This window comes from Dromaius novaehollandiae, chromosome W (genome assembly GCF_036370855.1).
Source record: "Dromaius novaehollandiae isolate bDroNov1 chromosome W, bDroNov1.hap1, whole genome shotgun sequence".
Taxonomy (NCBI): domain Eukaryota; kingdom Metazoa; phylum Chordata; class Aves; order Casuariiformes; family Dromaiidae; genus Dromaius; species Dromaius novaehollandiae.
In genome coordinates, this window is record NC_088130.1 from 21,201,591 (window position 1) to 21,224,483 (window position 22,893).

The window sequence follows — 22,893 nt, forward strand, 5'->3', positions numbered from 1 at the left end:
CTAATGATTGTTTACTTGTAGTAACAGCATTACAACAAATAACTTACCAAAAAAACAGCTGGAATCAATCCAATCTTAAACTGACAAGTATAAGCCACTATTAATCAGCAGCTTTACTAGATTTGAAAATATTTAAGTAATGTGGTGCTCTGACGTTGGTAATTAAAATCTATTTGTGATTAGACCACAAGTAAACGAGGAAGGCTTCCTGGTGTGACTAGGGAGCATAGTTACTACAGTCAGACAATAAACAGCAATGTCATTTATAGCAGTTAATGAGGTCCTGTTGGCAGATCATCAGTTTTTCTAAGCTGAGGCTTCCACTGCATCTAGCACCGCTATCACTATAATTGGAAACTGCTCTTGTCAGGCTGCAATCACATTGTGTGTCCCAAATGCAATTCAGCCAACCGAAGAGGTCATCATCTCCATGCCAGAGATTACTCACCCTTAAGATCAATTGACAAAATCATACATACATTTCCCAAATCAATTCAGTCGAAATCATTCAGGTTAGAAACAAAATAATGCTAAATCAAAAGATTAAGAAGGGCAATACCATGTGGTGAGTGGAGTTACTTCAGAAGCTGCCAGAAGCAGAAAGGTGACCACAAGCTTAAGTACTCTGCCCAAGCAAGACAACCCATATCAGCCTCACTTATTTTAATTGTTTGACTATCTTGCCACTAGGTGCTTCTGCTAGCAAATATGGTAGTTAGGGAATTGCACCTTTTATCAGCTGAAAACAACACTGAAATTCAGGGCAAATAGAGGTCGTTAGAATAGATCAAGTGCAACTTGTAAGATCACCTCTAGCCAAATGTTATCTTTTTGCAATTATCCAAAAAGTTCATGGAAACTAAGTTCAAATGAATAAACACCAATTGAACACATAGATTCTTCAATAGCCTATGAGCCATGGTTACTCCTGTGTTGATATTTCTAGCCAATGCTTTGTTTAACTTGTGAATTTGAAATACAATTAATTAAGGCTTCACTACTGTTCCACCGTAATAAAAACAGGATACCACCTAACTTGCCTATTCTTCATTGCAATAATTTGCTTTAGTTATTTCAGTCAGGTTACATCAGTTGGATTAGCCCACCTGAAGGGAGAGCTGCAATCACTAACTACAGTATATTTGCACAGAAGAAGATATGAATGAAACATCTTTCTGCATACTTACGAAACCTTAATATAGCTAGTAATGTCAACAATTGCAGAAAAGTGCCAGTTTAGAGTTTAGCATGTGCTAGCATCCAAGTCAAGAGTAGAACTACTGAGACCAAAAGCCCACATCTCCTTTTATAAATCTTTTCTCCTAGCCCACCCTTATCTTCACGGTTCGGAAGAGTACTGAAACGATGTCTGTTAGGTAACCTACGAAACCTAAAAAAAACCAAACAAACCAACCAACCCTCACCTTCTCATTATGGAGAAAATGACCATAAAGATTCAGAGTCATGCATGAATATACTGACATTTCAAGGTTACCATGGGATAAAGGCATGCAATGCAGCTTTCCGGGATACAGCAGAGAAAAAGCAAGAATTTCTTAATAGGGTCGCATTAAATCTAAGAAAACCCTTCAAACAGACAGAGATACAAAGAATCAAGTCTCCACTCAGAATAAATTAGAACACGGTATCTACCTTCCCAAGAAGAAGCGAATGCTAATACCGCTATGAGATGTCTGCCCCTAAGAGGGACTAATTCTGAGTGAAAACTATTGACAATCATCAATTAAATCCTATACGGGAAGCAAGAGTGGAACTATATAGTTCTAGACACAACATAACTCATTTACTGAAGTCACAATGCATAGAAAGCTTCTGACGAGTTCAACGTCACGGAAATAACAAGCGTTTCATACCCAAGATTAATAATCCTGCAATATTTTAGCGTTTAATGACAAGGAGACATGGGAAGCCAGTTTGGGATCTAACCAGAGTAGTGGGTGTTTGTCTCAAATTTGAAACCAATTCTCAATTATTTTATTTGTAAAAGATGATCTCTGAAACTGGTCAGTAACACTGTTTCTTGTCTAGTGATGTCATGCAGCAATATTACAGATTGTACCCCCTGCTTTGTGAAATGAGGCATTTATGCAATGAATTCAGAAGCCAATGAACAGCAACCAAATTAAATACAAAAAATAGACCACTAAAGAGAGCAGGAAACAACCTGGAGAATCTCTCATTTACTAGAGATAACCAACTTTTAATCACAATCTATCTCAAATAATTACTAAAAAGAAGCACCAAAGTGGAAAATTTCACTAAGCTTGGAATCAGGCTGGACTTAAAGTCCTCAAGTTTCCTTGAGCTTTTCAGTTTTTTTTTTTAAAGAGCCTGAATGAATTCCCACAGATTACTGCTGAACTATGATCAACTGAGGGAACCTAGCTTCCTAAAAGCTCACTAGTAATCAACACGCTACCATCACCTTGTTTAGAAAAGAATTATACCTCCAGACTAATGAACGATCTTTAAGATAGATGTTCAAAGACTCAATTTTGTTCTGATATATAGAGTATTTATGAAATTAAAATAGATGTAGCAACTATGTGATCATGGAAAGGACTAATTTGATTAACTGAAAAAGTCCAAGTTAGTCTTATGCTGAATTCAGGTCAAGCCTAGCTCTATGAAATCATTTGAGTACAAACATGCTGCAAATTCCACTACTTCTGGGAAGCATCAGGAAAGCTCACAAGACAACAAATCAATGTTTTTAGCCTACAACTGTGCAGCTATTCATTTATTACTCTCTAGTTTCCAGTCAGTATTTTAAAATACCAACATCTATGAAGAACCATTTCCAGAGGCTGATATTTAACAACTTGCTTCTTCTTAATAAGAGTGAAAAAACCCTCAGTAACACCCTCTCACACCATGCAAACCTCTTAATTAAAACATTAAGGTCATAAATAAAGAAAAATTACATTCTTACTACATTAGATAAACTTAACTAAGCTTTATCATAGAACCCAAAGGTCAGACTGCCCTCTTGTGGCCTACTTAAAAACATATTACTAACTTACACTCACAAATTCTTCATACTTGATTAGATGGCTAATACACTTATTTTCTCTACTGTGGTGATCAAAACTAAAGCAGACTATATTTAACTTTGTAGCTTTCCTCCAAGAGCAGTACTGAAAGGACAGAGTGAGAAAAGGCATAGAAACTGATAAAAACCAATGCTATAAATGCTGCTGATCCTTACCATTGCAGTAAAAAAAATTGTTAGAGGGTAATTGTTCTTCAGAGTGAGGGAAATAATTTGCTGCCTATATGTAGGACTATTTTGTCCAACTCACTACCCCAGTCTGAACATCTTTAAAGGTAAATTTAAAAAAAAGTTACTGACCAAAAGTACCATAGAATCCTCTAGGTCCACAAGTGCCAACACCATACTTCTTCAGAGATGCCTGGGCTGCATTCTTTAACAGAAAAAAATTACATGAAACATTTATTCCTAAAATAGACCACCAACTCTTCTATACAATTCACACAACTTTATGCCACTGTACATGTACTAGTTCTTGCACTGTAACATAACCAGCTTAACAGAAAGTGTAACAGTATACTGAATTCTGTGAATTTATTTCACATCACAGCTATTTTAGATTAGTGTTTAAGCATCGTTGTGTTCTAATGAAAACTCATAGTAGATACTAATATAACGTGATAATCAACAACTCCAAATATGTGCATCAGATAAAATTTTAAAAAATTTTAGAAAAAAATGTAAATAACACAGAATTACAAGGTTTATAATTTTCCTTGCTATTTAGAAGTAGCAAGAAGTTCCTTGACAGAGTCTGTCCTTTCTGAAGCCATTTCTAATTTTGAGTTAACATACAAACTGAAAGAATCATACAATACACAATAACAGGAAGCACTCACCTTAACCTTTTCATTATCCAAAAGTCCAAGGAAATTAAATGATGCAAAGTTTATACATTCCTTGCCATTAACGGTGATTTTATGAGTGGGAGGACTAAAAAGATTAGAGAGATCTATTGTTATGAGTGAAGAGTTACTGTTTTCATAAACAGTCAAACAGTAGCTGAGCTTTGTTTTTCAACAGTAGAAGGCAAAAGCATTTTCAAAATTCCCTTTTCCCACTTTTTCCTCTTTAACTGCCAATTGATATAAAAGTTCAGTGTCAAGGCACAAATATACTACCAATCTCAGCTAAAGCCATATTCCTGTAGCTTTACAAAGAGTCCTTAAATTTCTTCCTGAGATATTTAGTTTCTTCATTCTTATTGAAAACTTATTTCATACAAAGTTAACTCTGGAAAAGATGAATAAAACTTCTCCTTTAAAAGTGATGTGTATTTGGAAGAAGGAATACTGTGAATGAAAAGAAGGAAACTTGCTTGCTACTTCAATGATAAAAACAAATTTTAAAACAACGTTTTTATCATAAAGCAAACATGCAATACCATTCTTGTACCGAAGAGTAATTCTAAAATAGAGATACTAGCTGTAAGCAGATAAAAGTATTCTGGCTATCTGACATCTCCAATTTCCAATTCTGTTTAATCCATACGAGTTTGAGTAACTCAAGTAATCAGAAAATACAAAGTGTGTAAACATGCAATATGAACAAAAGAACAATGAGAGCACAGTATATATGAAGGGAAGAACGGAAAATATTTTTGCCCTACAAAAATTATGGTTTAGAGAAACAATTACTTAAAATTTAAAGAAAAGAGAAAAGTAGTTATTACCCCTTTAAATATAAATATCATATCTATATTCTGTAGTCCAATACCAACCTTGTTTCAGCAATTATACAATTCAATATTACAAACTCAAAAGCCTCACTTAAATCATTCAAAGCAGTGAGAAGTCTCAAAGCTATGCCTGAATGCAAAACCTTATATCTGTCCATTTCCATATATATTGTCAAATATTGAGATCCTATACTATTTCTCAAAAACAATAGTTCCAACAAGTTTTTCCCATGTGGACACTGCATCATGCAGTTTTCAAAAACAATCAAAACTAAACAATGCTGCTCACATGTCAAGTGTTTGCACACAGCTGCTCAGAATCTAGGTGCTGACAATACTTTAATGGGTATATTTGGTGAACGTATGCCAAACACAAAGTTTAAGTCAAAGTTACTTGCAACAATTTAAGAAAAACACTGAAGAGCCTGAACTTCTGAAAAAACATGAAAAAAAATTTAAACCTGTTCACTTTGAAGATTAAGTATATGCTGCTTTGATCGAGCAATTGTAAAGCTTGCAAAACAGCTTTGGAAAGTTTTCATCTAATACGCTGCATGTGCCATGAATCTCTTCTCTTTGTCATTCTGTCACATTAAACTGATACAGCTGAAAGAAGAAGTCCTGCATTACTACTATGCACCTTCTCCTGCACAGCAGTAACTTTATACAAACGTGCAGCAAACTGACTTGGGGAACTAATCGTCTTTGAAATTAAAACTGGATCAGTTCCTCAATCTGGCTCATCAATGAGCTGTACCAAATGTTGATGACCAAAAGTCAAACAGCTATTTATGTTCACAGGTGTTTGCTAGAGCAGGTTTATGCCTATGCATTTGGGCATTAACACAGGGATCAGTGTATTCCCAGCATGCTATTAATCTGGTAAATCTAAAGTAATTTGCCTCCCCAGCACTACCTCTCAGTCCTAGAATATATACTAATGTTCACTAACAACATGCCCCAGACAAAGCTGCAGCCCTCACCAAAACACGGCCATATTTTGCTATCAGATTTTTACCCAACCTTCTAAAGAAACATTCATGGTTAAGCAGAAACCACTCATGGAAAAATTTAGTGCAGTAAATAATTATACCCAAGATATTTATGTTAACAATATCATAAAGCCTTCTTCTCAACCTCAAGAACAACATGAACAATAAGTCTTTGCAAGAGGAAAAAAATGATTTTCTTTACAGTTTCCCTCATTTTGCTTCCTCTAGTATAACACATTTCTTAAGATATCATTGTATCGTCACAGTGTTGCTTATCATTCAGCAACATAAATCACTGGAATCTTGTTTAAGCAAAAAAAAAAAAAAAATGCTGACCAGAAAAAGCATGTTAACAGATATGAGGCACAAACTGTTTTACACATTGAGTCTGCCCTCCCTCCAGACTGTCAGTCAAAATAACTTTTAAGATTTTACTGAAATATTTAATACTTCCTAGAGTAGTCATAAGGCTATACAAACCCAATCCACACATTACATCAAATATGGAGTATTAAACCACTACAAATGAATATAAATAAGGCATACCTAAGTCACTGTTCATGGAAGACATTAACACATGATAATCAGGGAAAGAGGACTACCCCGTTAGCATCAATATGGTTCCTCCTAAAATACTAATTAAAAAGGGGACAGAAATGCTCTTGAGTTGCAATTAGGATAAAGAAACTTTCATTTCTGTATTAACTCTGAAATGTAGCCTAAGTTTACAGGCCAAGTTTCAAGCTCATAGCTGTTCCGCATCTTACAGGAAGGTGGTTAGCTAGCAGATTAAATCTTACCAGATAGATGCCAGGTTGTCCTCACAGCTGCTATTAAGTTTAACAGCCACAACATATTAACATTCTATTGGAATATGTTCCCTGCACTGGAAGGTTCTAAATAATTTAAGCATTTTCTGAATCAAGCTAAAAGGTTTCTTTGTTCTAATCTTTTTTTTTTAAAAAAAAAAAAAAAAACAAACCCTCCCTTTACTCTAAGGTACTGCTGGTTTCAAAATCCTGAACAACAACAGAGGGGGAAAAAAAACCCAATCCTTCTTCATATAACAGAAGTCAATTAAAATAGACATCCTTTTTTCAAAGCAGGCATTTCTTCAATGTGGTGGCTGAGCCGTCAAAACGGAGCTACTTATGAGAGCAAATGATCGTGCTCTGTCACTACATTATTTTAAAATATTAGTGTCGCTGGCAGGATATTAAGAATGCTTACATTTTATAAGTTACCAATATAAATAAACAAAGTTGAAGCTTGGGAAAGAAATTTCAAAGCAATTTCTGAAATACTGCGACTCTTGGCTAAATCATTACAGATGTTCTTATAAGCCTCAAAACACATAAGAAAGTAATGCTGACCCATAATTTCCTCACAAAACAACTATGCCATCAAGCATCTCCATTTTTAATTGTCCAAATCTACTACCTTTAAAAGGAACTACGTTTCATGATGTACCAAACGGCTAGCCACAAAATCAGTCTCATCTGAAATGTTTTGTGATGATACAGTCCCCTTAACTCCAGTCCCGCAAAAGTCGGTAACCACTTTTGGACCTCTAAGCCTACCCTAATATTCAAACAAAATTAAAGACAAATTAAAACCAAACAATATAGACCCAAAATAAATGCTAAGATAAAGCCCCCACACCAATATTTTAAAAATTGCTGAATTAAAGCATTTAAATTAAGAAACATTATCTTAAGATTGTCTTGATAAGGTGGCACAGAGGAGACCTTCTCTTCAGTGGCAAATCCAGTCCTGTTATCTATAAAGGCAATTCATTCATGAAAGCTTTTAGGGGTATTGAAACCCTTAATTAGCAACATGCTAAAAAATATGGTCATCAAGTGTTCAAGCTGAAACAAAAACAATTTACTTCAGTTAGATTTACCCTGAAACAATGTTATAGTTGAGAGCTGGGTGATCTTTTGATACAGGAGGAACAAGCGGCTCTGGCTGCCACTCTTCAATCAATTCTTCTTTTTCCTGAAGAAGAGAAAAAAATACATTGCTCAAAAAAGATTTCCAGTAGAAAAAATATATTCTAATAAATAGCTGATAACAGATATATGAGAAATGTTGCACACCAGTATATGACACCTTTCTGAGACACTTGAGATTGGCATTATATCAGCATGATCAACTGAGCAGCTCTGCATTCTTCAAAGGGAATGAGATGTAAACAAAGACAGCGCAACTGTCTGTGCATTAAAGATTTTATGGTAAGATAATCAAAAGAAGAGATACTAATTTGGTGTCCCTGCCAAATTTTAATCAGTACTATTTCACTCCGACTACTATGAAAATCCTCCTCTACAGTATATGCGAGTAACTGAATACAAATTGAATAATAATTGAATACAAATTACCTCACTTCATATTCTAAAACATTCAACAGTGCTATTTAAACAACCATGGTACTAAAACACTAAGCAAAATAACACATATACGGGCAGGATGTGGTGGAGAACACAGACTGCAAAATATTCAAAAAGAGCAGCACAACTATTAATCCACATCCTTGCCTAACCATGCAGGAATAGCAAAAGCATATTCATTTTCAAAGTGCTTTACAAATATATAGAAAAACTCAGTTAAATAATTTGCTGAAGGACATGCAGAGGACCAGCATCCCATATACATTAGACTAGTCCCACATAAATTTACTTTATTAAGAAACGAGACACAACACAAAAGACATCAGCAATTACTAAGGCAAATCATCTAACACTTTCTTCATACATGAAGGAAGAACTTTTACAGAGGATTATTTACCAGTATAACAAGACACATCTGATAACACAGTTGTTAATATGCTAACTTTGAATTTTATGACCACAACGGTGTTACATTTCTCTATTACTTCTCAAAGCAGTAGAACATTTAAGGCTGCTTATTTCAATACCTAAATATTAATACTACCATTAATTTTAAAAAATAACTCAGCAATAACTTTTTCCATTTTGATTTTTTTCAAATATACCTTTCAAAGACTTCAAAGTAAAAAAAAAAAAAAAAAAAAAAATTAAGATGTTAGAAATCAAAAGGAAACCATAGGCAATAATACATGTTCAACTCTTCTTCACTTTCATCGCTTTCCTTTTACTAAGCTAATGAATAACTTCATTTTAAAGTATTTCTGGAATATTAATTAATATCCCAAGAGTTCTGTAAAGGTCTATTTCAAGACTCAAATGGAAATTTCAATAGTTCTGTATTTCAGAAAAGATATTTTTATAGGAGCATAGTCACTTGTATTTCTAATATTTTGCAGATGTACTTTAAATACCTTTTTATTTTACTTTTTCATGTTAGATTTCTTACTAGAATTTTACCCAAGGGGCATATAATTGAAAGGAAATAAATGCCATTAATATGTGCAACAGAATTAAATTTAAATATATTCAATATTTTGAAGTGGCTACACTTATGTTAGAAGAAGTGCTTAGTTTCTTTATCCGCTGTAGACAGACCACTGAGCCTTGCATGCAGTTGCAGCACATGCATTGGAATGCTGCTCTGTTTCTTTGGGAAACAGTTAAGCATTAAGGCAGGGGGTACACATCTGCTCTATACCAATGCCATTCATATGCACGGTGCAAATTTGAATACTTCATTCGAAAACAATCCAAATAAATAACAGAGCACCGAGAACTGAGCAAAGATAAACTAAGCTGTACGTGAATACTATTGACGACTCCTCACTATTGCACTGTATTATCAAACAAACGTCATCTTCAACATAATCCAGCAAATACCCCCATATATTCTTGTGTACAGTTGCCCAGTAGTATCTTATACCTTTCCACAACAGGATTCAAAAAGACTTCTGAAAACCAGAAGAGGATGTCACGATGCATGCTCATACAGTCTTCAATCTGCTCCTCTATAGTTGGCATACACACATGCCTCAAATCCCTGATGTACTGTGTAACTTGCATCAACAGTTTTGTGTTCATTTTAGAGCACAATTTTTTTTTTTTTTTTGCATTAGGAAATGGCATAAATCAGGTGGGAAATGGTGCAGCCTGTCAGTTACAGAAGGATAAACACGGAAATCAGATGCCTAAAGGGGAATGATTTAGAAAGTGTGGCATTTGTTCTGCAGAAATGGTTAAGACTTGAAAGTAAAGAAGGTTTAAATGGTTTTTATACAACATAGTTCAAAAGCAGAGCAGGCACTATAATATCTCTCTTCTTCAAGAGGACAGAATCAAAGCTGAGCAAGCAAGTACTTAGCTTTTTTCTTTTTGCCTTAGTTTTGTTGAACTATGGGTACAAAATGTCATTGAACAGCTTAAATACTTAAATGCAGAAATTCAGTTAAAACCTCTTTAATATGGAGTTTAGCAGAAAGAAAAAGGGTATTTATACAAAGACACTAACTACAATAAATCAGCATAATAAAATTGTAATTGAGATGTGTAAACATCAAGGCAATATGCAATTCCTAATTAGTACTTCTCTCCCTCCCACTCATACTAAGTTGTAGGAAGCTTTGATCCATTCTTTGAAATGTGTGGAGCACACAGAAACTAACAACACAGGTGACAAGACATGGCAATATCCTGACCTTTTTTTTTTTCTTTCCCCCTCAACACAAAATACAATACACAGGAGAAGTGTAAGCATCATTCTCAACAACAAACCTTCACTAGTTCTAGCTAAGGTTCACTCTCATCTGCTACATCATTGCAATTTAATGGACATAGAGACATAAAGGTCAAACATTTGTAACTTCCGGTCTCTGGTCCTCTCCTTCCACATGTATTTCTGTGAGTACTGCACAGGAAGTAGTGAACCAAAAGTTTCTACGACAGAAGTTTCTTTGTTACAGTGGAGGACCAGGGATATTGAAGATTGAAATCAATACCAACCTCAACCTAAAGAGGCCATCCAAACTACAACTGGGCCAGCCAGCTGGCCTCTCCTGCTGACCTTTTAGAGTAAATGCTTACGAGCATCTCTCTCTCTCTTACCAATTACAATTTAAGATACAGTAAAAGCAGGTTTTCATAGAGTGACTGTCTTGGAAAGCCTTTACTCCAATGTCCTCACATTTAGAACAGCACTTCTGTCTTGTACCTTCCACAGATGCATCAAACTTCAGACCAATACAAAGAATAAAAATGTTAATTTTCAAGTATACAAAGAAAACAGTTTTTAATTTGCAACTGCAACATCTTCAATATATACCTGATTCACATAGTTCTCCTCAGTTCACTGTATGACAAAACCCTTTTGATGAAAAAACCCAGTGCCAAACTGCCAATTTCTCTTACTCTGGCTGTAATGTAAGCGAACTCCTCTCTCAGCTACTCCTCTTTTATAATTTTTATGCATACATACATATATGCTTATGGTTTGCTGTTCTTTTTTTTTTCCTTTTAATTTCTATTTTTAAAGACCAGATACTTTGGGTAAGGGAAGTACTTAGGTGCAAACAAATCCAAGACAAATTATGTAAACAAGTTGCTTTGCTGACCCTGGTTTTCAAACAAGGTAACAATTACCTTCATGAAGACAGCTCTTAGGTAACACAAGTGTTTTGAAACAGTGTAATACCCATATTAATGTGTGCATATTGACACAGATTTCTTTTTATTTGCAGTCATTGCACTCCTCAAAACATGGGTCTTTAATTTGATATTTACAGAATCATAGTATAATACACCAGCATATCGTAAATTGGCACAATGAGCATGCTAGTTAGAAATTTCTCTCTTTCAAGCTGTATTAATATTTAAAAGAACTTTCACCTATGTAGGGAGCCTTGTCTCAAAACAACTGAAAACCTTTATAAGAACAGTCTACCTCCATTCTTCTCTGCAGAAGATCCAATGCCTGAACACTACCTGTGCAAGAGACAGCAGCTCTCTTGGTCTACAAGATTTCTAGGCTATTTATTAAACATTTTTCTCTGACAGGAACTCACCAATACCCTGACTAATATCGCTGTAGTAAAACTGTTCTCATACTACTGCTGTAATGGAAATTCTGAAACCAAGGAAAGCAACTATTCCTCCCATACACAGATGTAAGATGTTGCTCTTAGGACTTCAGAGATTTTGCGAGAAGCTCAGTATCATTTATTTCAGAGTAAAAGTCATATCTGGCGGGCTTCTTCCTTTCATACAGACACTTGGTGGCTGAAGAGAGTGCACTGCATCATCCTGCAACAAGCCATCTCCTGTAACCCATTCCACTGTTCACTGGCACTTTGCTACTTTTCTAGAGATTCCATTTTTGATGAGAATTCCACAAGAATTTATATAAGTAGCATCCTGTCTGGCCATTGATTTATTAGTACCTCCTGAAATCCTGAGCTATCAAGGACCGACAGTGACAGAGAAGTACTCCATCTTCCTAGTTCATGATTCAGGAAATTTTGTTATTAAAGGATGACAGACAATCAGTCTGAAAGTTGATTCCTGCTTAGAATTGGTTTGGAAGCACTCTTGCTACACATTTGACCAAACTCAGAACGCATCTTTAGGATGGGTTTCTTCACTATTTCAGAAGGTTTCAGCTTTGTTCAGGTCACCAATTATTGCATCCAGTTTGATGCAAGAGTAACAAAGCGCTTTTTTCCACCATCTATGGCAAAGAGGATGAATCTTTCAAAAAAAAAAAAAAAAAAAAAAAAAAAGTGATTTTCCAAAATACCAGGGATCAAAACCATCTGGCAAGAAAACTCTATTCAATGAACTATCCTAGTTTGAGAGTAGACTTTTCCCTAGTAGATTTAAAGACAACCAGGGGCTACTTAAAAAGCTGCAGCATGTCCTCCTAGATGATCTGAACATTCAGTGCTTCACCAGGCTGGAGTCCTCCTCGCACTCACTCCTCCTCTGCGTTCTTCATAAACAAGGCAAACATCAAGAATTGGATGATCCGTTCATAAGCCTTTTCAAGCACAGAACTTAAGTGCCCTTTCTCGATTCCTGCTCAGTTAATTTCTTACTTGTTTCCTATAAAAAATATATTACAGTGCTAGGACACTCTAAGCTTGTTTAACAGGTACTCCCTTTCTAAACGGCATGTTTCCTGCAGATTTGCTCACCTCTACAGCCCTATGTCTACAGACCTTGCATCCTATTCAATGATCCTGAAACACATTGCACTGTAAAGCCCACAAGCTTAACATGTATCCTTAGTGCGAGTAAGATCAAAGCATGCAAGTGTATTATATATTTGGAATGACAAGGTATAAAAAGGGCTGCTGTAAAATACCCATGAATCTGTTTTGCAACCTCATGAAACAAACCTCCTCTGCATCACAAAGAAATTCCAGCTTTTTATGCTATTCATGAAGGATAGCAGTCTCTTAAGTTCCAGCAAACAAAGCCTGTTAGTTACCTGCGATTTCTGACCAACACCTCACACAAACAAGCCAACTGTCACATTGCATTACATTCCTATAGTAGATCTGTCACTGAAAAAATTAAAGGCTTCTTATTCATCCCGGCATTTTCACATTAAGACAGTATGTCCAAGCATCCTTCAGATATATTCATTGCATCCTCTGACATTATGCAGCAAGCCCAATTGCAAACCGTGCCTCAGACAAACTAGTCCTGGGAAATCTCCAGAGCAAATTCTATTCATTCCTGATAGTCTCCAGCCAGAAGTCATGGAGAAATTTCAGTCTTCACACACTATTACAGCCTTGTTTGAGACAACTGCATTGCAACTAGAATACAGAGGTCTCCAGAATTCACTTAACACTTTAAATTCTGAGAGTTATTGCTCACAGATATCACATGCATAGACTGATTATTTTCCTACTGTTTACAATCCAATAATTCATGGATATTTTTTAAATATAGTTTCCATTTTTAAAAGAAAGCCATCTATAAAGTAGAACTGGTGCCAGGTTTTCATAGCTCAGCAGTTCTTCTATGCTCACATCAGTTCTTTTATACTTAAACTCTCCACTACAGCGTTTACATTAAGAGCAAAATCTCCAGTGTTTAAGTACTAAGCAGTTTCTTACTCCAAAGTAAGAAATCCTTTGAAATCACCACTAAAAAAAAAAAAAACTCTAGCCCAATTTGTGATGCAACAGTCGTTCAACTCATTGAAGTTTGAGCACATTAACAGCTATAAACTGATGCTCTAAAGAAGAATATTTTTCCAACATACCTTAGGTGTTAGATCAGATCGTTCTTGAAGCTTATAGGTCTTGGAGAAAAGGAGTCTGATTATCCATAGTATTAGAATTCCTTCCAAAATGAGATGGTAAGCTGGGGCCTGAAAATAAAGCATAAAAGTATTCTATTTGAATAAATCTGATATTTTGCAACAGTTTTGTCACCACTAATTATACTTCTAGAAGAAACAAGGTTGCTTTTCGCCAGCTGATACCTATTTCTGAATCACTAAAAATTATAAATATATGAAAGTGCACTGCTTTGCAACTACTCCATGCGGCTATTAACTTGAGTTTGAATGGATTTACTCTATTTGTTAATAAACAACTTTAAAATGATACAATAAGTAGTTTCAATTTTACACATGCAATGAATTGAGTACTGAGAGCTGAGGCACTGCACATAGACCTTAAAAGTTGCAACAGTAACTATGCAAGCAGAAAGCTTTCACAATAGCAAACTGAAGGTTTCTGAGAGCTTGAAGGTCTGTCTCACTGATAGCCACCAACTTCAAGCACAGATTCTTGCAACTATATAGTCCAATAGTAAATCACAGACAGCAAAAGCTACTAGTGCTTACAAGTAGACATCATCCTGCCCACAGAGCCTATTTTTGCATTCTAACACTTAGTCTGACAGGCGCTTTGTGCTGGTATAACCCAGCATGGACACCAAAAGCAGTTTTGCCCCCATGCCACTTACTCTCTTGTGTGGACACAAGAGGATTTACAAATGTACACAGTAAACCAGAACAGAGAACTGATCCAAGTTAAAGCTAGCCTCTTTGGATGGCTGGGGGGGGGGGGGGGGGGGGGGGGGGGGGGGCGGGGCAAGTTTCTTCTGGCAGCAGAATGAGTTTAAAGCATACGTGGAACTACGGTATCAGTACTTAACATCTAGTTTAAATGATTGGTTTAGTTATTCCATTCCAGCAAGGTTCCAATCTATGCTGTGAAAGTCAATCATTTGTAAAGGACTGAAAGTGCATACACATTAATACACTCCATGTTCAACTCAGGGGAAAAGTTTCCAAGTATCAACAGCTTCTGGTGGGACCTGACATGCAAACAAAGGAAACGGAATGCATCACATACCCAGAAACAAAAGGAAATTGAACACCAAGTTTTAAAACTAGTGAAGAGTTCTACAGCATATTAGAATACAAACAATAAAATTATCATTTGTAGAGCACTTTTTAGTTCAGCAAAGAAATTAGGAACACATCTGCGGTACAGGCTCCAGGATAACACAAGCAGACCCAGTAGAGAAGCAACAGATGTCCTTGCAAACTACCTTCCCATGCTTCTCTGTACCTACAATTATCCTGCATTCAGTGCACCACATGTACTACTAGCTTTGGTAGCAAAGCACTTCTGTGCCTATATTGCAAGCCCTAGTATAAATATCTTTAAAAGTTACCAGTCATTGCCTTTGGAGTACCAGGCTGTATTTTTCCCATTTTACAAAACAAATGGGCCAATACGATACTGAGAAGGCAACCTCAGTGAGAGGAACAGATGTTGTCAGCACCACGCTCTTGAAAAACAGCATTTGTTTAAGTGCCAGATCCTGAGGCTGTCTTTTGGGAACTATTAGTCCAGCACTCAACATTTAGTCCTGGCATTACAAACAATGTCAGAAACACGTAAAAATTAGCTAATCCTTGAATCCTGAGGAATCACATTACCTGTTCACATTTAATACAGAGTAAAATTGAGCAAACTTCTCTGAATAAACTATTCCAAGACTCTCCCAATTATATGCCAGGGCTCTGCTGCTTCCTTTCCACCTGCCTAGTTTTGCAGAGAAAGGAAATCAAATAGAGGACTCATTAGTATCACCCCCACTGAGCTCCTGATCTGTAGATGGAGAAAACCACAGGCAACAGAGTGAGAAGAGCGTGTTACCTGACAGCAGTTTAAAGCACCACCTAGGAAAGACACAGAAGCAACAATTTCTAACTAGAAGCTAGCTAAGCACTTGTTAAATTGCTCACCTCTAGTCACCTAAATCCACAAACTACACCGATACCACAGACTGCAATTTTTTCAAGGGTCTGTTATTTTAAAAAATACATGGTATATTCAATCTCTGCTGCTTTCAAAAGCCAATCCTGTTTTCCCAATGGTCAATTTACTTAGGAGGAAGAAAAGGAAAGGAAGTGGATTGTTGACACGGCAGTACTGCCCATCATTAAGGCACGCTTTTTATATCCTGAAACAAAGTCTAAGTACAAACGTGCCATGCTGATCTCCTCCAAGAGAACTCTGATATAAACACTTAAAGGTTTTTTCTTCTTTTGCAAATAAGGTTTATAAACTTTCTAAAAGTTTGTAAAGTTTATAAAAAAAAAAAATAAAGTTTATACCAACCCTGACCTTGTACTCAAAGAATGCAGTTCATGAAGTTCACCTTACCAGGCTGTAATGCCCAAATATAAACCTCACATATAACTTTATAAACTGATAAATATAGTAAAATATAGTAAAATATATATATTAGTGTACGCATTTATGTATGCATACACACAGACACACACTTCTACAGTAGCAGTTTTACATAACAAGGAAAAGGGCTCTGATTCAAAGGGAGTTCCTGATTTCAATGAAGGTAAAACACAATCTGAAGACAGACACACTCTGCATTTCTGGGCGCACTACCCCTGCGAGAAACCCCTCTCCCCGCGACCAAACAAAGCTCACCGGTTACCAGACCAAGCACGGGCTCTGCTCTATCTTCCCACTCTCTACTTCAGAAATAAGCGATCCCACCGGCTACCACACGAGACAGCCCGGTAGCAGGACGCCTTCACACGCATCACCCAAGCTCCGACAGCCACGGGACACGCGCGAACCCGCCCGCGGCCGGCTCGGCTCCGCGCTCCGCCGCCGACAGAGCCGGCTCCGCGGCGCCCCCTGCCCCACATGCGCCAGCAGCGGGTCCCTGCCGCCTCGCCCGCCCCGCGCCGGTAGCCGGGCGGCTCCCCCCTCCACGGGACCGGGACCGGGACCGGGACCGGACGCGCACCCCGCCGGGCCGCACCTCGTAGAAGGCCTGCACCATCTCCACCAGCACCCACTGCTGCCCCATGCCCACCGCTGCCGCCATCGCCGCGCCTGCCCGCTCGCTTCCGCGTCTGCGGCGCGCCCGAGCGTCGCCGCCGTACGCCGGCGCGAGGGGCGGGGACGCGGGACCGGGACCGGGTCCGGGTCCGGGGCGAGCGCCCCCTGCCGCCCGGCGGGAGCGTGCTGCCGCCTGGCAGGCGCGGAGGGGGCAGGGGCGAGCGCAGAGCGAGGGGGCGCGGCAGGGCGGTCGCGCCGTGTGCCGCCGGCACCATGGCCCCGGGCGGGCGGCGGGGAAGGCGGCTGTCTCCCCGGGGCGGGTGCAGCGCGAGGCACGGCCGTCCGTTAACGGTCGGGCCGCCCTCGCGCCGAGGCGCGAGGCACGGCGATGAGCCGTTAGAAAGCGCGCAAAACACCCGCGCGGGGGGCTCCTGCGGCAGGTGGCGGCCCGGGCTGCGCCATGAGGGGTTCCTCAGGGGCCGCCTGCCGCCGCCGCTGCTCCTCCTGCCCAACCTGAGGGTTGTGGGGCCACCACGGGTCCGGGGGGTCTGGGCTGCTCTGCACGCCCCTCGCGCAGCCATAGCGTGCAGCCCTCGGAGCTGCCACCGGCTGTAAGTCGCATGGCAGCATCTCACGGACTGCGTCAACACGGTTTCAGGAGCAGTGCTAATGAAACAAGGGAAGAAGTAGGTAGATGGAGATGCCAATTTGGAGCAGCCTTTGATGTCACAAGTATTAAAAGCTGCAAGAAGGAAGAAAGCACAGAGGAGGAGGAAGAAGAGAACCATGCTTTGCTCCCCCCCCAAAAGAAAAATAAAAGGTTGTAGCAACTATGCCAGTCTCATGATCACCAGCAAAAAAGATTTTTCACTGCTTTGAGAAAATGCTCAGGTCTACATTGCTGGACAAGTTCAAGCAACAGCCCCACCCCCCCACAACTGCATGTGAAATCTCAAGGGCAACCTGCTGTATTACTTAAGTTTTGTAGTGGTGGCTTATAAATGTATGTTTTTTCCGATAGTGCTAGTGTAAATCTGAGCTTGGGAACATAATTTTACAATTGTTTCTCCTCAGTGTTATCACAAATTATGGTCTCTCTTGGAGGCCTTGATCAAGGAGCGAGGCTGGATTAGAAAGTTGTGTACTCCTTCAGTGTTCTCAGAAGTGACACTAATTATCAACTGAACTTATTTAAGAAGATAAGCTTGGATGTATTTGTACATGCTTCAGCATTTCTATTTCAAAAGCAGTATTAAACAACCCAGTGTAATCTTGGTTTAACTTTCCCAATACCTGTAGGCTTTCTTCAGCTTCATTCTGTATCAGATTGAAATTGGTTGAGAGAGAGAGAATCTGTACTTAGATACCTGATTAAAACACATTATTATACTTCATGTCTGTATATATATGTAGTTGGTGACTTTGTTGCTGCAAAAAACAGTTGCTGCGATATTTGGTTCATAAATTTAATGGCAAAAGCAAAATCAGAGTACAACAGAAATAACTTTACAAGTCATTTCAAATAAATAGAGCAATTACAACTTTAAAAACCTTGCCAAAGTGAACAGCCGTAAAAGCTGAACAATCCTGGAGGGCGAAAACTGCCATGAAGAAAAAGAGAGAGAGAGCTTCGTGAACCTGCCTGCCTGCACCTGGATGTGGGGCGGTGATCTGAGTCCCTGTACGCAGCAACACAGGCCTTGAGTGGCTTTCTGAAAGGGCCTGGAGGGAAGGGGAGTTGGAAAGAAGTTTGCTTAGCAAGTGAGTTAGCACTTGATGAAAAGGGCACAAAGGACATTGCTGTTTCAGGAGACATTTGGGAGATACTTCTCTGAAACAAAATGGCAGTAGAGGGCTTCTTACGGTCTTCTGGGAGAGCAGTGGGTGGAACTGCACTCCTTGGGGCTTCGCTCGCTACTCGTCAGGATGGTTGAAAAAACCCTGGGCAGCAATTGGTGAGAGAAGAGATCCTAGGGAAAACCTTCAGTGCTGTGGTAACTACAAGTAAGCTGTAGCTTATACCTACTACAAGCAAACAGTTATACTTTTACAGTAGCTAATTTTTAAAATCAATGAACTTCATTTTGACTGGTGACCAAAGTGTGTAATAGCTATTCTTCCCCCAAATTCTGAACTTAATGCTACCCTTCTCAAACCCTGGCCTTTGCACAGTAAAGAGAAAAAAATGCAGCTTGAGGCTATCTCAAGAGTCCAGACAGAGACAATGAGTGTCCCTTTTGTTTTTAGCTGCATGAAGATTATTCTGGTCATGGCGAAGTACTTGTGTGGCCATCGCATCATGCTGGAGAGGAGTCCTGGGCTCTTGGGAGCTGGCTACTGCTACCACCAGCCTCTATGAATGTGTTTGGTATGCAGCCCAGTCCCAAATTGCCCCCAGAAGCTGTCTTCGTCATATCAGCTGTCTTAGTGAGCTGCTGATTAAGGTGTGCCCCCACTCTCCATGTCAGATTCTGACTTTTGGTGTTTGTAGTGTGCATGTGTGATTGGGAGACTCGGAAGGCCATTTTGGGAGACCCGGGGTGAGTTGTTTCCAGCTTGAACTGCAGTGAAGTTAGTAACATACTTATCAGTAATTCTGGCAGTGAATTCTGAGTTCCTGGTCTGGATTATATTAGGGCTGGGTCACTTAAAATGATGAGCCTATCCCTATTGTTCAGTAGTTTCATTGTTCCAACACAAGGCAACTGCTGCTAATTGCTTAAGGCTGCTGTACTCGTGACAGCAAAAAAAGAGAGGGAGGTGAAGGGAGGAGTCCTTTGCGATGGCAGAGTTTGTGGCCAGGGAGCAAGAGGAGAGAAAAGAAGTCTTGAGTCTACATCTGAACTTAAAGCCCTAACAAAAGCTATTGAGATAGTGCCCTATGGAAATTCCTGTTCCTGAAGTGTCAAATTTCATCTTTCCCCAAAACCTCCAGTTGCACAGTATTCCTAAATTGTTCTTATTCCAGACCTTCCTCACCACCCCACTTGTTTCCCCTATCCTGCTTCAAATTTCCAGCCCAGGTCCCCCAAATCAGCACTTGTGTGCCAGTTATCTAAAGTTATTCTCTGATCACTCCACAGGCAGAAAAATGGGCCTTAATAGGGCTATCAGGAATTTTATTTTTCCTAAATATCACAGAGGCAGACAGTACAAGTTATCTTCCTCCTCCTTTCCTCCATTAGCTCCTCCTCTGGCTTATTCATTCTTATTCTGTTAAGTCTGAGAGAGTAGGAGCTGGGATGGAAGTGAGGGAATGACATCCACCCCCCTCCTACCCTGTTGGGGCTTGCCCCCAGCTGCTTTCAACCTGATACTTTATGGACTGGGAAGGGGGGAGAATGGCAGTAGGACACGCCATCCTTCAGCCTTACTTAATTGTGTAGGGGATAGCAGTGGTTGCTGGCATTCCTGCTTGCATTGCTCTCTTGGAGATATGCACATGGAGGGGAGAGTGGGAAGAGAAATGTGGGAACAGGTCCTGGGAGTCATTCAGTCCCTCCCCCCTCACCCCCCCCCCCCCCCACACACGCACACAGAAGAGGGATGATGACAAAGGAGACAGGGACACAAGGGAGTCTTTGTCACCATTCTCACACAGGCTGGGTGGCAAAGCTTAGCTTATATTGTGTTTTTTGTGTGCCCAATTGTAACTTGTTGACTGTGTGGCTACCTTCAAAAAATAATCCAAGAGCCTTGCCTTAAAGCATTGGGAAAGCAACCCTGTACTGGCAAGGAGAATAGCAGGGTAATACTAGTTATTCCTTTTTTTTTTTCTTCCTTTTTTTTTAAAATCTTGAAATCTGATACTTAACCAAGATGATGCTGGTAGCAAGCACAGAAAATGTCTCAAGTCAGTTGGGAGCAGTCTTAGGTCCAAAAAACATGTCCCAACTCCTAGTGGGAAGCAGAAAGGTGTTGTGAAAGCGTATTGTGCAAGTGCCAAGAAAAGAAGAACTTGAATATCAAGTTCCATAATTTACCTGACACCTGGAGGAGTAATTGTTCACGAGGCGAGTGGAGTGTAGGATAAATTTAGTATTATCTGAAGCCATGTGCCACTGCATCTTGGAAATGTGCATAATCCCAGTTCAGTAGTGAAGTACCTCTGGTTTAACTTCATCAGCAGAAACCTGTCTTAGATCTGCCTAGTAAACATCTGGAAATTGCAACCTCTGACACTAGCTTTGTGTATGAGTAAGGCACCTCCTGGTCAGAGTGGTGGTGCATTCCAGCTATCCCAGACTGTATCATGGCATCATGAACAAATGTGACATGAAGTGGCATAAAATGAAAATGTGATATTTTTCTGGCATACAGTGAGAACCAAATCTGACCTCAACTGTTTGGAGTTAATGACTATTACAATTGTGTAAGAGCAACCATAGTCCTCTTCTCAAAGCATTTTCAGCACATGTAGACCTTTGAAACAACAAGCTGACTTAGCACGGAGATGTAGGCACAGCAGTGCTCCTTGTGCTTACACTTCTCTTTTTCAGTGGCTGTTATCCAGGTGAGTTTGGCAGCACTGGGCTAAGCACCTGAATTTCCAATACGTGGCAGCATTAAGTACCTTAAAATGGAACTGACAACATGCAGGTCCAGTTCTGACATGAGCAAAAAAAACTTGTATTAGAAATTTTTAAGAGCCTCCAGCAGATGTAAACCAACAAACATGGGAAGATGATCAGTATCTCTCTCAGCCAGGCTGCTAGGACCACTGGAAGTACAGACACTGTTTGAACCAGAGTGTTTGCCCAGGAGAGCGCCAGTTACCTATATGCAGTGTTGTAATGCTGCTATTGCAGAGCTACCTAATGTGTCCTGTGTGGCTAAATTCCACACGTCTCTTACTCAAGCTTCAGACATACTCAGGTTGGGTGTTTGCAGCCCAGAGCTGCTTCCTGCACTAGGTGCCTCCACTGCAGAAGGAAATGGATGTGTGGCTCACCCCTTCCTCTCCCCCACCCTAATATGTAGCTGGAGAAGAAGTTGGTGTCCACCTTCTGCTTCAAAACTTTGGTCCAAAAAGCACGCCCCTTACTCCGTTACTGTTTTGTGCAAAATTCATGAATAGCTTTAAGAGCAGGGAGTGGGAGATCTGTAGTAGTTGTCTTTGTCTTTTTATATTTAGAAAGGTAGCTTTCTAACAGTAACACTGTATTCTTAGTAGTATATTAAACTCATATCTTAGCCTCCTGCTGATTTGAATTCACCTTTACCTTGCCTCATCTTTGTTGAAAACGCTATAATAGTTGGCTGCTGGCTTGCAGGAAGGTATCAGCTATAACTAATCTCTTTTTCTCTTTTACGTTTACGAATCAATGAAAAACTTGTCAACCTTGGTCAAAATGTCTTACAAGTATTTACAAATGTGAAAATAGCTGATATAATGGAATAGTTCAAATAGAAGGGGTAAACCATCTATTCAAGTTGTTTAAATCAGGTAAAAAAAATGCAGTACGTTTGAAGTGCTAGCAGTGTGCAGTCATAAGGCTTAAAGCCAGTGATGCAAAAGAAACAAAAAAAAAGATGATGCTATTATCTTATGATAAGTGAAACACACAGAAATTTAAGCTTTGAAGCTGTTTGCAGGATAGAACATATTATCGCACCTTAAAAGCCTCTCTCTCAGTGTGTTCTTTTGTGGGAGTTGTGCCTACGTTGGTAAAAACTGGGGGCATCTAGCCAACTGCAAAATCAGGCCTGTGGGGAAAACAGAGTGTTTCTCTGGCATATTCTAGTTGCTGGGCTTTAATCATAGCATCAAAAAGCAGTTTTGCATAATATACTGTTAGACAAGTGTTTTAACATGGTAGGTATTACTGGTGATTATTTTTGCCAGCATGGGTATCTACAATATTGGGTACACAATCAATAATAGGAATAAGATGCAGTCAGATCCCTAGGTCCAATGACT

At 39.3% G+C, this 22,893-nt stretch overlaps 1 protein-coding gene across 1 annotated transcript in view; it reads right to left on the reverse strand.

Annotated features, from left to right (window-relative positions):
* LOC112978761 (serine palmitoyltransferase 1) overlaps nt 1–17,143 on the reverse strand; it is a 36,315-nt gene extending 19,172 nt beyond the window's left edge. The window contains exons 1-5 of the mRNA XM_026092453.2: nt 16,954–17,143; nt 13,904–14,011; nt 7,650–7,744; nt 3,913–4,006; nt 3,374–3,446 (exon numbers count right to left, since the gene is read on the reverse strand). Coding sequence (XP_025948238.1) covers nt 3,374–3,446; nt 3,913–4,006; nt 7,650–7,744; nt 13,904–14,011; nt 16,954–17,019 — 436 coding nt within the window. The 5' untranslated portion in view covers nt 17,020–17,143. The remainder of the gene's footprint in view (nt 1–3,373; nt 3,447–3,912; nt 4,007–7,649; nt 7,745–13,903; nt 14,012–16,953) is intronic.
* Nucleotides 17,144–22,893: the final 5,750 nt, after the last annotated feature.